At 38.6% G+C, this 15,589-nt stretch overlaps 1 protein-coding gene across 1 annotated transcript in view; it reads left to right on the plus strand.

Annotated features, from left to right (window-relative positions):
• IPO8 (importin 8) overlaps positions 1-15,589 on the plus strand; it is a 43,944-nt gene that overhangs the window by 4,287 nt on the left and 24,068 nt on the right. The window contains exons 2-11 of the mRNA XM_026719920.2: positions 1,111-1,192; positions 1,919-2,075; positions 4,215-4,373; positions 5,859-6,015; positions 8,583-8,672; positions 10,085-10,179; positions 10,492-10,576; positions 11,508-11,642; positions 14,017-14,116; positions 15,216-15,292. Coding sequence (XP_026575705.2) covers positions 1,111-1,192; positions 1,919-2,075; positions 4,215-4,373; positions 5,859-6,015; positions 8,583-8,672; positions 10,085-10,179; positions 10,492-10,576; positions 11,508-11,642; positions 14,017-14,116; positions 15,216-15,292 — 1,137 coding nt within the window. The remainder of the gene's footprint in view (positions 1-1,110; positions 1,193-1,918; positions 2,076-4,214; positions 4,374-5,858; positions 6,016-8,582; positions 8,673-10,084; positions 10,180-10,491; positions 10,577-11,507; positions 11,643-14,016; positions 14,117-15,215; positions 15,293-15,589) is intronic.

Below are 15,589 nucleotides of genomic sequence, written 5' to 3' on the forward strand. Positions count from 1 at the left end.
AAGGCAGGAGACCCCTAAAACATAGGATATTTTAATATTCCACAGTTCTACATTTTAATAGACTACATTTGTTTTCATTTAGAAAAAGCTAGCTTAGTTTGTATCTGCAAAACACTCACGGACTGATTTTTGTAATGTTAGAAAGTATATTTTGCTGAACAGTGGCAATCCAGAATTTTTGTTTAATGTTTTTGAGCCAAGATCTCCTCCAGGGGCTTAGGATCTGAATACATGGTCAGCACAGAGTTTCACGTTAACCATTACACATGCATAATTACATGCTATCTAAAGTTAATCAATGAAGACACACACACTTTTAAATCCGTAGCAGTTTTAAGTTTATGACTCCCTCTTCCCCTCTCTACGGTTACATGTATTCCAAAAGTGGCTTCTTGTGACTATCAGAGCAGAACTTTCAAAGAGGGACTTTGCAAAATGCATTTGGCTCAATGTAGTTTTTTTTTTTTTTTCCTGTGGCTTCCCAGATTATCTGCACCTGGTTGTAGAAAGCACATCTGGTAGGCCAGCCGACAAAGTGAAGCGGCTCTGCATGGAGCTCTGTGTCCAACTTTGCAGAAGAACTGTTCCCAACCCCATCCTTAAAAATGAGACAAAATTGGATTGGAAATGGGGTAGTCAGTGGGAATTTTAAGGGTGGGAATTGTAATAGTTTGCTTTTCTGGTAGCCTCCCTCTTTTGCTCCTTTCTTTATTAATGAACCAGCATACCAGCCATGTGCCTCACCCATTAAACCATTCTGCTGCTGAATTTGGCATTACCTTGCAATGTGTGAAGGCTACATATAGGGTTGGATTGTTGATTCCTGTTATATAAGATGAAAAGAGACAATATCAGGTGAATGTTTTAGTATTAAAAGTGTTGCAGTTATTAACAGATTAGATATTAAATCCCTGACCTGCTTTGGAGACCTCCACAGCAAAAGATAGTAGAATTGCTTCTTAATCTTAAAACCACACAGTCTTTGTTGAATCTAACTCAATTATTTTTCAATAGGGGAGTGATGCTTAATTCTCTGTTAATAACTGAAGTATCTAAGAGTCCTTAACTGCTATCTACACTATGCTGATTAACCTTTTATATCCCTTTCAGTCCTACAAGATAATAAACTTTGCTCCTAGTCTGCTACAAATCATTGTTTCTGATCAAGTGGAATTCCCAGTCAGGCAAGCAGGTAGGTGAAGTTCTGCAGCTTGCCTCCTATTTATTATGTTTAGAACTGAATGGTTAGCAAACAGATTGAAAGTATACTTTAAAAAAGTGTATCTTATCTATTTCAGTTTATGCTGCCTCACTTCAAATGACTTCAGGCTATTTACAATGTACCAAATAACTATAACTATAACTATAACTATATAAATAAGAAAAGTGGGGGTGAAAAAGAACAAGATGGTGAACCCTGTAGAAACCCCAGAACATTCTACCAATATCTAACATCCAACAGGGTCCAGGGTCTGGGAAAGCAACGTTATAGGTTGTTTTATAGGGTATTTATGGCCTTCTGGAAGGCCAACAGTATGGGAGCCATCTTGATCTCAAGGGATACCTCAATCCAGTTTCACAAAGAAAGCCCATTTTAGGGATATGAATTTTCTGAAAACGGAAATGGCCACTCTTGATTATTATTGCTACTGGTAGATCTATACTTTATGTATGGGTTTATCTCTTTCTAAATGGCATCTATGTTTTTAGGAATTTCACTACCAGGATTTAAGTTCTTGGTTTCTTGCATGCCATTGGTCTTGAATTGTTACTCTTCTTACATCACTAACTCTCACTGGTCCTAACTCTTGTTTAAAGCTAGATTTATCAACAGCCCTTTTTATGCATCTCTCTCTCTCTCTCTGTCTCTCTCTCTCTCTCCTTCTCTCCCCTCCTTTCCCTCATTCTTTAAATATAGCTGCTATTTACTTGAAAAACATGGTGACACAATACTGGCCAGACCGAGAGCCCCCGCCAGGAGAGGTGATCTTTCCATTCAATATTCACGAAAATGATCGTCAGCAGATTCGGGATAATATTGTAGAAGGAATTATTCGTTCTCCAGACTTAGTGAGGTATGTCGAGGTTCATGCTGGGACAGGCCCCAGAAAGCCCTGGATTTTATATCAAGGAAAGCAGATGCTTCTTAGAATGAATTGAGCAGGTTTAAATAACTTGAATAGATGTTTATTCAGCATAGTGTTGCTTTGAAAAAAAAGTATTTTGAAGGGGTATCAGATTATAAAACCATATAATCAGCCAAATAATCACTTCTGAAATCATTCTTATGTGGAAACATATTCCAGAACTTTTTCTAAATGAGATGATTATGTGATGACCTGGGGCAGGGCACAAAAATAACGTCACGAAAGTAGATAAATTCCCTTTAATGCCTCCAACTTGGCCCCCAATGTCCAGTTATCCTCGGCTGGAGATCAAACTCTTCCAAAAACACTCTACGAAGGGAAGAAATGCAGTCCGAATCCAAAGTAAAGATAATTAGAATTTTTTTAAAAAAAACACAAACCACGCTGAAGTAATTAACATGATAGGCCAGCATGATAAATTGCAGACTTCCAAAAGATAATGCAGCACCCACAGTTGGGAGGATGCCAAACCCAGATAAGCCTCAACAAAGATGATGCATGCTTTGCTTCCAGCAATTTTGCCATGTGCAGTTTGCCCTTTTAAACATTCTTCCCAGCCGTAGCCCATGAAGGGGATCAGGGCCCTTTCCTCTCCCGTAAGCCCAGCCGGACTGTGCCCTTCCCCCATTTCTTCCACAGCCACCGGATCCACACACCCACTCCCTGTAAGCCGCTCAATCGCCCCCTCAGAATCAGAGACTAACAAGGGCATGACATTATAACAAGTACTGTAGAAGTCTAAGTAGAGAACTGCTGGAATAGAAAAAAAGGAAGAATATAATTATAGTTCTTAAAATATGCCTCAAATCTTTTATGACATGAGGGCAAAATTGTTTTCCTGATAAAGTTAGGAGAGTAGAAATTTAAAGTACTTTATTATTCAAAATACTGCAAATAATTCCTCAGGAAATACTTTAAGACTTCAGAATCATATATCCAATCCATATCATAAAATCAGAGTTGGAAATAACAAAGAGGTCATCTATTCCAACCGCATGCATCCTGCAGGATTCATTACACCATCCCCAATAGATAATTATCCAGCCTATATGTGAAACCTTCAGTTTCAAGCACAGAGTATCCTGGGTTTGGAAAAGTTTATCTCTTTCTGGATTGTCTACATGAGAATATTGTCTGAAAGCTGGGAAATCTTACTGTCATTATTTCCAGAGCCATTTATAATTGTACATTTTGACTTTTGTGTCTGGTGAATAATAATTTGAATATATTATTTGTTATTTAATAAGTATGGGAGCAGAGAGAAGAAAAGGAGTGATCCTTTCTCAACAATTACATCCCATGTTGAACTTTTTTTGGGGGGGCTATCCTTAAAAACAGTTCCCCAATTTCCGGGCTGGGGCCCATTTGGAACCAGGCCACAGAAGCGGCAGGTGTGTGAAACTCCATTTGCGCAAGTGGTGGGTGTGCAGGAGTGGGATAAGACAGGGTTAACTATCGGTTCGGTGATTTACGAGGTTCAGTGATTTATGATGAGCTTCCCTGCACGCTGCAAGCTGCGCCTGTAAATCGTCGTCAGCACGCTGCGTGCAGAGAAGCAGTCTTTGAAATAGCCTCTTTTCCTGCTTTTTTAACTGCGGCTGTGCCTTGTTCGGCAGCTGAAGTTGAAAAATCAGGAAATAAAGGTTAGGTAAGAGCCCGGGTGGGTGGGGGCCCAGTTCTATGTCTGCTGCTCTTCAGAGCTACTGGCTCTACAGAGTGGACAGAACCGATAGAAACCCACCCCTGTGGGTGTGTATGCCCGCTGCTCACACAAATGGAGCTGTGTCATGCTTGTCCGCTGCTCACTCAGAACCATTCCCCCTCTCTCCCTCCCCCCCCCCCCCCCAGTCCACAAGGCTGAAAAGGTTGGGGACCACCACTTTAAAAACATTTTGATATTTATTTTTTTTTCAGAAGAATTTGATGATAGCTGTTATTAGACAAAAAAATGCATGCATTGTTTCTGGTACACTGTAATTCAGGAGTTGATGAAGTAGGTTCTTTATCTGTCCCTCTTTCTGTTTTTTCCTTTACTCCATCCTTTCTCGGTCTTTTTTTTTCCCCCAGAGCCCAGTTGACAATGTGCCTTCGTGCTATTATTAAGCATGACTTCCCAGGTCACTGGACAGCAGTGGTGGACAAGATTGGGTTTTACCTACAGTCGTCCAATAGCGGAAGCTGGCTTGGAAGCCTCCTGTGCCTGTACCAATTGGTAAAAACCTATGAGTAAGTGGATCTTCCCCAAGGACCAGCTGCCTTTCCTAGCAGTCTAGAAATAACCTCTTAGTTCATGAGTGCATCTTCCTGGTTTCTTGCAACACTAGCTTTCTAATTCTGCAAAGATATATAGGTGGAGACTGGAGGGTGTTGTTCATATAGAGCAGCGGTCACCAACCGGTGGGCTGTGGCCCACTGGTGGGCCGTGAGAAAATTTTGGTGGGCCGCAGAGAAATCTCACCCCCAGAGTACCCCCACAAAGCAATTAATCCAGACTGCACAGAAACACAAGGCTGCACCACCCACATGGCCTGCGGGAACCCTCCCTGCCCACTCCTTATCCGGTAAATTTGCCTGCTAAATATCTATTTTTCCTTTTTCCGACCATCATCTGTTCTGCTGTGATGGGAGATTTAGATTAGCTAGGAAGCAGGAAATGGTTGGACACAGCACAGCCGAACCTCCCTTAGGACTGAAGGTTTGCTTGCAAGTAAATTCAATGCAGACTCACAGCAAGCAAATTTGGGAGACTGAGCTAGCTGATGGCAGATAGATAGATCACTGAATGATTCTGTGAGCAACTCAATCTGCCTGCTTTGCCTGATTTTGGGTAAAAGTTGCTCTTTTTTTAAATACAAAATTCAATATTTACATGCATGGTGTGTTGTGAGTTAATTTTGTGAGTTTGCTTGCAAGCAAATTTTATGTGACAGACTGAGCTAGCCAATGGCAGATAGATCTCTGAATGGATCTGTGATTCTGTGAGCAACTCAATCTGCCTGCCTGCTTTGCCTGATTTTGGGTAAAAGTTGCTCTTTTTTAATAAAAAAATCAATATTTATATAAATTTTTACATACAAGCCATGCCTAGCCAGTCACATGACCACTAAGCCACACCCACAAATTAGGCCATGCCCACAAAACCGGTTAGTGGTCCCTGGGATCTAAAATTATGAGTTTGGTGGTCCCTGAGGTCCAAAAGGTTGGCGACCCCTGATATAGAGGAAAGCATTTGAGTTGGGGAAAATTCCTCAGAGAAAGTAAAATAAAGTGTAAAGTAAAATGAGAATCTAATTCTTGGAAACACAAACTTTCCCCTTTCTACCTACAATGGATTTTCTCCAGGTAAATCTGGGAAAGTTTGATCACCCAAACAATGAGAAATCAAGTGAAATGGGTGACTCAGTTGTAAAAGTTGCACAAAATGGCATGCAATCTCATACCATTTTATTGACTAGGAGGCTATGTTCCAAAATGCTACTGATCTGGGATGCTAAAAAAAATGGTTAAAATTAACTCTAGTGTGCTGCACTAGGAAAATTAAAATAGCTTCTCCTTTCTGCTTTATTTGGATTTCTTGTATTGTCCTGCGGAGATGAGAGAAGGATTACAACAGGCACCAGGTTTATTTTTTTAAAACAATCAAAACGAAGCAAAACGCAACAAGAGTAAGCTTTACTCCTGAAATGTGTTTGGCTCTGATTCCTTCAATAGATATAAGAAAGCCGAGGAACGAGATCCTCTCATTGCTGCAATGCAAATATTCTTGCCTCGAATTCAGCAACAGATGATCCAGCTTCTTCCTGACAACTCCCATTATTCTGTGCTCCTTCAGAAACAGATCTTAAAAATTTTCTATGCACTTGTTCAGGTATGAACCTTTATACTGAAAACAGTAACGGTATGAAGAATTCCAGAAAAACCCCAGCAACCCCTTTTTAGAATTGTGACCCACAAATGCATATTTTGAAGTATGCATTTATTGATCTCAGAGCAGCTACTTTCAGACCTGCATGTTTAATTTTTAGGTGTACAGCATTTGATTAAAAAAATGTGGTAATGAGACTGTATCTTATTTATTTACTTGTTAGATTTTTATCGTGCCTTAAATAATTCAGGGCAGTGAACATGCCTAGTACACCTTTCTCCTCCTCTTTTACCTTACAACAACAACCCTATGAGGTGGATTGATCTGAGAGAGAGTGACTGGCTCAAAAACACCCAGCTGGCTTTCATGGCTAAGGCAGGACTAAAACTCCTGATTCCCAGACCAGCACCTTCACCATTACACTGAATTGGCTCTCTTACAAACATTTCTTTACTTTTTACATTGAATTTTGTCCTCAAAGCAGTTTTTTCCATCAGAAGGAAAGGGGGGTTCTCTTGAGTGATATTTGCTAGTAGTTTCTACTAAGGAAAAGATTTTTCTTGCTATAACCTGCAGAACTTCCTTCTTGTTTGGAAATTAATGCTTTTTTAGTCCTGATATGTGCACCCAAGAAAAGATGTAAGAACTATACAATTAGGGTTTGCTTTGGAACAGAATGGGAAGAATGGGAATAGGTTACAGAGATGCCATATTGCTGTTTTTAATAAAGGAGAAATTTTGTGCAAATCAGAGGCAGCAGATTGCATACAATTGTTGTAGAAAGTTTTCATGGGCTTCCTGGAGATAGGCTTGTTTTGTTATTAATACTTGTTCAACGTATACATGCTCCCATGTCATACACATGACTTGGAGCAGCTAACAATAATAATAATAAAATAGTAAGCAAAGCTACAGGTGGTCCTTGGCTTATGGCCCAACATTTCTGTTGCTGAGCGGCCCATTTGTTAAATGAGTTTCGCCCCATTTTATGAACATTCTTGCACATTTGTTAGTGAATTACCGAATTTAGTAACATGGGTGTTAAATGAATCTGGCTTCCCCACTGATTTTGCTTGTCGGAAGGTCACAAATAGAATTCTTTATTGGCCAAGTGTGATTGGACACACAAGGAATTTGTCTTGGTGCAAATGCTTTCAGTGTACATAAAAGAAAAGATACATTTTGTCATGAGTCAAGAATCATCAGACACAACACTTAATAATAGTCATAGGGTACAATAAGCAATCAAATCATACTAGGAAACAGTCAACATAAATCATAAGGATACAAACGAAAAAGTTACAGTCATACAGTCACAAGTGGGAGGGGATGGGCGATAAGGAGTGATGAGAAGATTAATAGTAATGGTAATGCAGACTTTGTAAATAGTTGGACAGTGTTGAGGGAATTATTTGTTTAGCAGAGTGATGGCGTTTGGGAAAAAACTATCCTTGTGTCTAGTTGTTCTGGTGTGCAGTGCTCTATAGCGTCGTTTTGAGGGTAGGAGTCGAAATAGTTTATGTCCAGGATGTGAGGGGTCTGTAAATATTTTCACAGCCCTCTTTTTGACTTGTGCAGTATACAGATCCTCGATGGAAGGCAGGTTGATACTAATTGTTTTTTTCTGAAGTCCTAATTATCCTCTGAAGTCTCTGTCTGTGTTGTAGGGGTGCAGAGCCAAACCAGCTAGTTATAGAGGTGCAGATGATAGACTCAATAATTCCTCTGTAGAACTGTATCAGCAGCTCCTTGGACAGTCTGAGCTTTCTCAGTTGGTGCAGAAAAAACATTCTTTCTTGTGCTTTTTTGGTGACTTTTTTGAAAAGGGGATGACATGACCCCACCACCCTGCAACTATCATAAGAATAAATCAGTTGGCAAGCATCTGAACTTTGATCACATGACCATGGAGTGCTTCAATGATTATAAGTCTGAAAAACCTTTTTTCAGTGCTGTTCAACGCATATGGTCACTAAACAAACTGATGTAAATTGATGGCTATTGTATCAAAAAATGATTCCAATATTCCATGTGCTTCTGGCTGACAGTGCAACTAATCATAATAATAATTGATTAGATGAAGGTACATTTTTTTCATCCTTGCCTCAGTTCGCAAACACACATTTTAAACTTGCATTTTAAATGCTTTGTCGATATTAGGTCTGATTCTCCTACATTTGGTGGGCATTCAGTAAGAGAGGAGCTCCTGCTGTAATTAACTGAAAGCAAAAGAATGTTCTGGGGTGGAAGGTTTAATCCACAATAGCAATCCTGTCTTTTTTATCCCCTTGTTGCTGATTATGTGTAACTATTAGCTCAGTGTCATAACAAAAAGCAAATGATAACTGGCAGCTTCCAATGGCTAACTAGCTGGCTATCATAGTACATAGGTTTCAAAGACAACAAAGAAATAGTCCATGGTCACTGGAGGTTAAAAAAAATAGTATTGCAGCTTCCTGTTAATACATTGTCTAAACTGTCTGTTTATTTTCTGATATACAGTCAGGGAGTGTATATTTTAGGCATTCAACAATATTGATATTATCTTTTTCCTCCTCTTTTAACTTCAGTACGCTTTGCCACTTCAGCTGGTGAATAACCAAACGATGACTCAGTGGATGGAGATTTTCCGGACTGTCATTGACAGAAGTGTGCCTCCTGTAAGGTTTACATTACTGGACAACTTTAATATACTTTGAGCACATTGGCAAAAAGGGAAGCTTAGGTTGAGGAACATTTTTATCCAACTATATGGAGGGCATGTTCTGCTTTTGCCATGTTCTTGTACTTTAAAAGAAGATGTAAAGAGGAAGTGGAGCCATTGCTCACACTCCCTTGCTTTTCGCTCAGCAAGAATATCATGTACGAAAAGCAAAGCATTTCGAAACTAGGTATGTTACATGCTAAATTGGTACGTTCTAAGGTTATTAAACACTGCAGTGCCTGGATCATGCAGGTCTACTTTTCTCTTTGACCTCTGGCTCCCATGCTGGGAGCAGGTGCCTGCTGGTGGTAGATGGGAATATAATGGTTACATTATCCATATGAGAGCTTATTTTATTGGTTGAAAATAGAGGTGGGCAACCCATAAGCCTGTTACAACTCCCATCTCCAAATTGTGCTGCTGAAATATGGCAACAAAATGGCTAATTGTTATCTTGCTTTGGACTAGTTTTGGGATGGGCTTGGAGTATTGAGAGTGGGTGTGTGAGCAGCTGGTCTACCAATCCTAAACACTCAAAAACCAAGCCCCCCTCCATTTTGACTCCATGCCTTCGGGAATATCACTGTAGCACAGGATGGCTTCCTGCAACTCTGGACTTCCTGCAACTCTCTCCTGACATACTGAGTTTAAAACCTGTGGATCACTTTATATGAATGGCATGCCTCCTTGAGAACATGCTAAGATAAGATCCTGTTAACAGTAGGCCATTGTCAGAACAACAATTTGAAGATCTCTTTCTAAGAGCTGCTTTCTAAGAGCTGTGATGGTGCAGTGGTTTGTATGCAGTATTGTAGGCCAACTCTGCGTTCCATTGCCAGGAGTTCGATCCTGACCCTCTCAAGGTTGACTCAGCCTTCCATCCTTCTGAGATTGGTAAAATAAGGACCCATATTTTTTTTTGGGGGGGGGGCGCAATATGCTGACTTTGTAAACTGTTTAGAGAGTGCTGTTAAACACTATGAAGCAGTATCTAAATGCTGTTCATCATCTCCTTTTAATGACCCCATATTCCTTTATGCGGTAGAGTCTGGGCAACTGAATGGAGCTGAGTGTTTACTGGCCGGATTCCCTTCCTGTCACCAATGCGGAATTTTATTTAGCAGATATATTCTCATTGTGCCCAGAGAGAAATATCTGCCTCTGTCTAGGATTGAACCCACAGCCTCCTGATTATGAGGCGAGAGCTCCAACTCTAGGCCACCACACTACTTAGGTATTTAAATGCTATTGCAATTACTAAATTGTGTCTTGAGGCTATGAAGGCTGTAGATTCTTCTTATCATGCTTCATTAATGTTAACTGCTCTCCCATGGCTATTGATGGCTGATAGTTCTTTCCTTTGATTAGGAAACTCTGCAGGTTGATGAAGATGATCGTCCAGAATTGGTGTGGTGGAAATGTAAGAAGTGGGCTTTTCGGATTGTTGCTCGTCTTTTTGAAAGGTTATTATGCTAATAACAAAGAATGACATTACTAAATCCTATTTTGGCATGTTTATAATGTTTCCAAATTGTAACTGTTTTTAAAAAATTGCCCCAAGTTCAAGTATCAGCAAATCTTCCCCCAAAATTTTTTTTCTATCAGCTATAAAAATGTGGCAATTTTAATGAAATTTGTGCATTCCTTTTACCATAAAGATTGCCTTTAAGTTGCATGAGTAAAACTTAATGGGAAGCTTAATGATAATGAGGTATACTTTAGTATCTTTCTACAAAGTAATATATTTATGTTCTTTTGCTTTTACATTTTTAAAGGTATGGTAGTCCTGGAAATGTTACAAAAGAATATGTGGAATTTTCTAAATTCTTCTTGAAAACCTATGCTGCGGGAATCCAGCAGGTAAAGGCTCATCTTATTTAGTGAAATAACATGGAAATATGATAGCAAGCATTTTAACTTGCCCTTTTGTAGCATCCAGTGAAGCAGTGGTGGGATTCAATTTTTTTGACTACTGGTTCTATGGTCGTGGCTTGATGGATGTGGCAGGGGAAGGATACTGTAAAATCTCCAGTCAAAGGTGGTATTTGCCAGTTCTCCAAACTCCTCAAAATTTCCGCTACTGTTTCTCCAGAACTGGTCAGAACCTGCTGAATACCACCTCTGCAGTGAAGACATTGTTAGGTAAAAGAGTGGTGATTACACCACTTGGATAAGCCTTGGATAAGAGGGTAATGGAAGATGATTGAACATATCCTGTAAAGCTGTTTATAAGTTATTATAAATAATGAGGTGGCTTGTGTTCTCTTAGTTGAAACAACCTAAATTTTAGTATTTACAACCCATTAAAAGCCCCTAATTTTACTGACACTTCACTTAATCAGAAAGTTCAATTGCCGGAAGCAATGCTTGTACCTCTCATCTCTGAGTTATCATTTAGTCAACTGGAGGACTGGATTTGGCCTGCAGTTTCCAGCTAATGATCGTAATGAATAGGCTGTATATTACTACAGGAATCTTCTTTAAAGGATTTCATTTTCATCATTTTCATTCAGGAAATCGTTAATGGATCAACACCATTCTTAGGAGTCTAGGAATGTCCAGGGTAAATTTTCTATGGAAATGTGATTGCTAGCTTTACTTTTTTAGTCAGATCTTTCTCTATCGTATCAATTGGTTAGCTAAAATTAAAACATCATCTAGGATGTGAGAAATATACTAGCTTTTATCCTTTGCTTAAAATGGTTGTGCAGATTTTTTTTTTTCAGTACTTCAAACATGATGGGTCAATGTTGAGTTCTGATTGTATATAATTATGTTACAATGCCTTCAGGTACTCCTAAAAATCTTGGAACAATACAGGCAGAATGACTATGTAGCTCCACGTGTCCTTCAACAAACGTTAAACTATCTGAAGCAGGGAGTCTATCACTGTATAACCTGGAAGCAGATGAAACCCCATATGCAGGTCAGTACAAGAGTAGCAATTTATGTCTGTGGGTAAACTCTGAAAACATGAGTTAGAACTTTTATGATAATTTTGAAATAGCGGTAACAATTGAGCAAGTTATAACTGTAATGGCAACACAGGAACAGGAACAAGGATAGCATATTGCCCCCAACAATCTGGGTCCTCATTTTACCGACCTCAGAAGGATGGAAGGTTGAGTCAATCTTGAGCAGGATCAGGATTGAACTCTTGGCAGTAGGCAGAGTTAGCCTGCAATACTGCATTCCAACCACTGCGCCACCACGGCTTGGATCATCAGTTAATTACACAGTTGTTTCATTTGCCTGTATTTCTATCTTACACAGTGCCTGTAAGATCAGCTTCCAGAAATAGTCATGTTTAACCTACAAGATATTGCATCAAATGTAAGGCCGTTACCAAGTGAATCTTTTCTTTTGTTGCCATGTATCCCACCGCCCCCACGTCCTTATGTAAAAGGTGTGATATGATTCATTGCAATGCAAATTCCCACAAATAGTACAAATTATGCTAGGACTATTATTGCACTTTCAGTCACAATGTGCCAAGGTGGGTAGTCAACTTGGCTTTAGCCTTCCAAATCAGTTTCTAAATGGGTAGAGAATAGAACATCCTTGTATGAAGGATCTATTGTGGAAGGAAAGATGGAGTGGGATGTAACAATTACCATCATCTCTTAAAACTCCTCCATCTAATGTAAAGATTCATCTGACGTCCTAAAGTACTAATTCCTGAATCCTGAGTTTTTATTGTGTAGTTATAGAGCAGAGGTCTCCAAACTTGGCAACTTTAAGCTATGCTGACTGGAGAATTCTGGGAGTTGAAGTCCACAAGTCTTAAAGTTGCCAAGTTTGGGGACCCCTGTTATAGAGCATAAGGTGGGCCTACAATTTTAGGAAAAGAAGCAGTTGCTTTAAGGAGATGCAGAGAGAGGCTCCACAGTATGTTTTGTGCAGCTCCAGAGTGCTGCATGGCCTTAGTATTTTCATTCTTAATGTTGTCTCTTTCCTAAAATCCTTTACAGATGATATTTCTCTGCATACATAATTTTAGAAACCTTTTTCTGGGAAGAAAGTGTTATTTTTGGGTTGCCAGGGATTCTCTTTTAAGTCTCGATTTGTAAGTGCAAAATGAGAATAAATGATGAATTAGGCATTTACAATATAATATTTAAAGCATAAAAGACCTTTTGGGCTTATTGTGAATAATGAGATTACTATTTTATTTTTTTTATTAGCAATGGAAATTGATATGTTTTAAATTAGCTTTTTTTTCCTTCCTCTCTGTTAAGAGTTCTCCAACAAGAATGATAATCCTTAGATTTCTTTCTGGCAGACAAGAGATTCTATCGTTTCTCATTCAATATAGTGTTTTCTTTTTTCTCAAGGACCCTATCATGTACCTGGGCAAAATTGAAGGCTGCATAGCCTGCACTTTATTTTCCCATAAGTAAAACACAAAGCGTTTGATGCAACTCACCTTTCAGACCTTTGGCTTGGGCCCAGCTTTTTGGGGAATGAACAGATATAACCATGATCAGTCTGAGTGAACAAGTAGCCTTTAATTATATCTCAGCTAGAGAGAAAATAATTGATGCGAGAGTTAGTTTAGCACTAGCACTAGCATTTAGACTTATATACCGTTTCATGGTGCTTTACAGTCCTGTCTAAGCGCTTTACAGAGTCAGCCTATTGCCCCCAACAATCTGCATCCTCATTTTACTGACCTTGGAAGAATGGAAGGCCGAGTCAGCCTTGAGCCCATCAGTTTGATCTAGTGGTTAAGGCACCAGACTAAAAAAGCAGAAGAGATGAATCTTAGCCATGAAAGCCAGCTGGGTGACTTTGGGCCAGTCACTCTCTTTCAGTTCAACCCGTCTCACAAGATTTTATGGGGAAAATAAGAGGTGAAAGGTATGTTGGATAGGTCACGGCCTTGAGTTATTTGTAAAAATAATAAAGTTGGAATACAAACAAACAAAAGGTGGATAATACTTAAGCAAAGATACTCTGAACCAGGGAATATATTCCTGGCTTTAAGAGAATCTCCACATGATATATTACAGCTTTATGAAGAAGGGTTTTCTTTAGAATGACCAACCATGTGATTATTAACTATTAAGATATAGTAAATGAGCATCAGTTTGTTGTAATGGCTAAGACTAAGACTGGGCTAGAAATCGGGAGGACATCATTTCCCTTAAGCATGGAAACTGTCTGGGTGACTTTGGGTCTCTTGGCTTAACCCATCTCATAGAGTTCTTGCTGTGAAGAAAATAAAATAGATCAAAAATAATGGTTGGATAGCAAACATATTCAATTACATTTGATTTCCTCTTTGCTTTGCTTATTAGACATTGTGTGAAGATGTCATCTTTTCTCTGATGTGTTATAAAGATGAGGATGAAGAACTCTGGCAGGAGGACCCATATGAATACATCCGCATTAAATTTGGTAATTTAATTGGTAATTTTTATTTGCCAGTTGTCACTGGTATCTGCTCCTGGAAAATGCCTGGTGACAATACACATTGCTGTGCATTTAGATTTACACAAAACTGGAGGGCATACTACACTGTACTGCAGAATGCCTGTATATCTGATAGCTTACACAGTCCACCCCACTCCTAAGCTTCCGTTTTCCATAACCTTTATGAACCATGATTGTAGAGGAAAGTGTCTAAAAAGTGGAAAAGAAAGTTGGCAGAAGCAAATTAAGGATGCAGTAAAAAGTTAAGACATCGGTTGGGAGCAGTTCATCCCCAATAATGATTACAATATTATAATGATAAACGTGTTTATTTCAGTTGAAGATTATGCCATGGATAGGTGATGAAAAATGAAATAGTAAAGTATTTGGTTGACGTGTAGAAAAATGGCTTTGGCAGTGAGACCAATGCTGGTCAGGATTTAGACTTCTTTTATGAAATTTGAGGTAATCTACTAAAAGCTTGGGGAAAACATCAAACTTTATTGTGGTTAATTGATTCCAACATATCTTATTTAACATCAGATTTCTTGAACAAGAGTTCAAGAACTATTTTCTGTTAACACACTGTTTGCACATGGCTATTTTCTCACTTCATTCCAATTTCGAATATAAAAATGTAGGTCTTCATCACTATATTAAGAATTAATTGATTTATTGAGTGTGGAGGTAGAAGAAAGTCTTATTTTTCAACGATGTAAGGACCAATTTCCAGATTTACCATTTGTAGTATTGATATAAATTTGTTTCTGTTTATGAATTGGCTGTTTATTGAGGCTGAAGAAAAGCTGATCAATGTTTATTCCATGCATTTAATAATAGGTCTAAAAATGTAATGGAGATTTTTGGCCTTTTAAAACTTATTTCATTTTGTGTGCTTTGTTCTTTATGTTTCTTTTGTTGATTTTTCTTTTTATCCCCTTTATTTTCTTTTTCTTTGTAAACTAAAGCAAAAAAGAGCATCCAGAAAAACCAATTGCTAGCTTGTCCATGTTCTGTCGCATTCATAATAATTTGTTAAATTGTCAATGGTTGTGTAGTAACATCCTTTTTCAAATTTTTCAAGATGTGTTTGAGGATTATGCATCCCCTACAATAGCAGCCCAGATTCTTCTGTACACTGCGGCGAAAAAACGAAAAGAAGTACGTCTCATAATTTTGTCAAAATACGATGGCTTTTTAAATGGTCAAGTAGTATTTGTCTGTCTCTTTAACAGCAGCTGTAACATTTATATCCATATCCTTCCAATTGTTAAAAATGTATTAAATATAGATTTATCTTCAGGACCTCTGAGCTTGAGTATATAGCTTGTACCATTCCTACAATTGCAATGCTATCTTCGTATGTAACTAAGTTATTTTAAGGTAAGGAATAGGATTGGCTTAAATAAGATCTTCTAGGATTTTTATTTTTGTGTTGATATCAGAGTACAGGCTCAC

This window comes from Pseudonaja textilis, chromosome 5, assembly GCF_049901715.1.
Source record: "Pseudonaja textilis isolate UNSWEBS1 chromosome 5, rPseTex1.2, whole genome shotgun sequence".
NCBI lineage: Eukaryota > Metazoa > Chordata > Lepidosauria > Squamata > Elapidae > Pseudonaja > Pseudonaja textilis.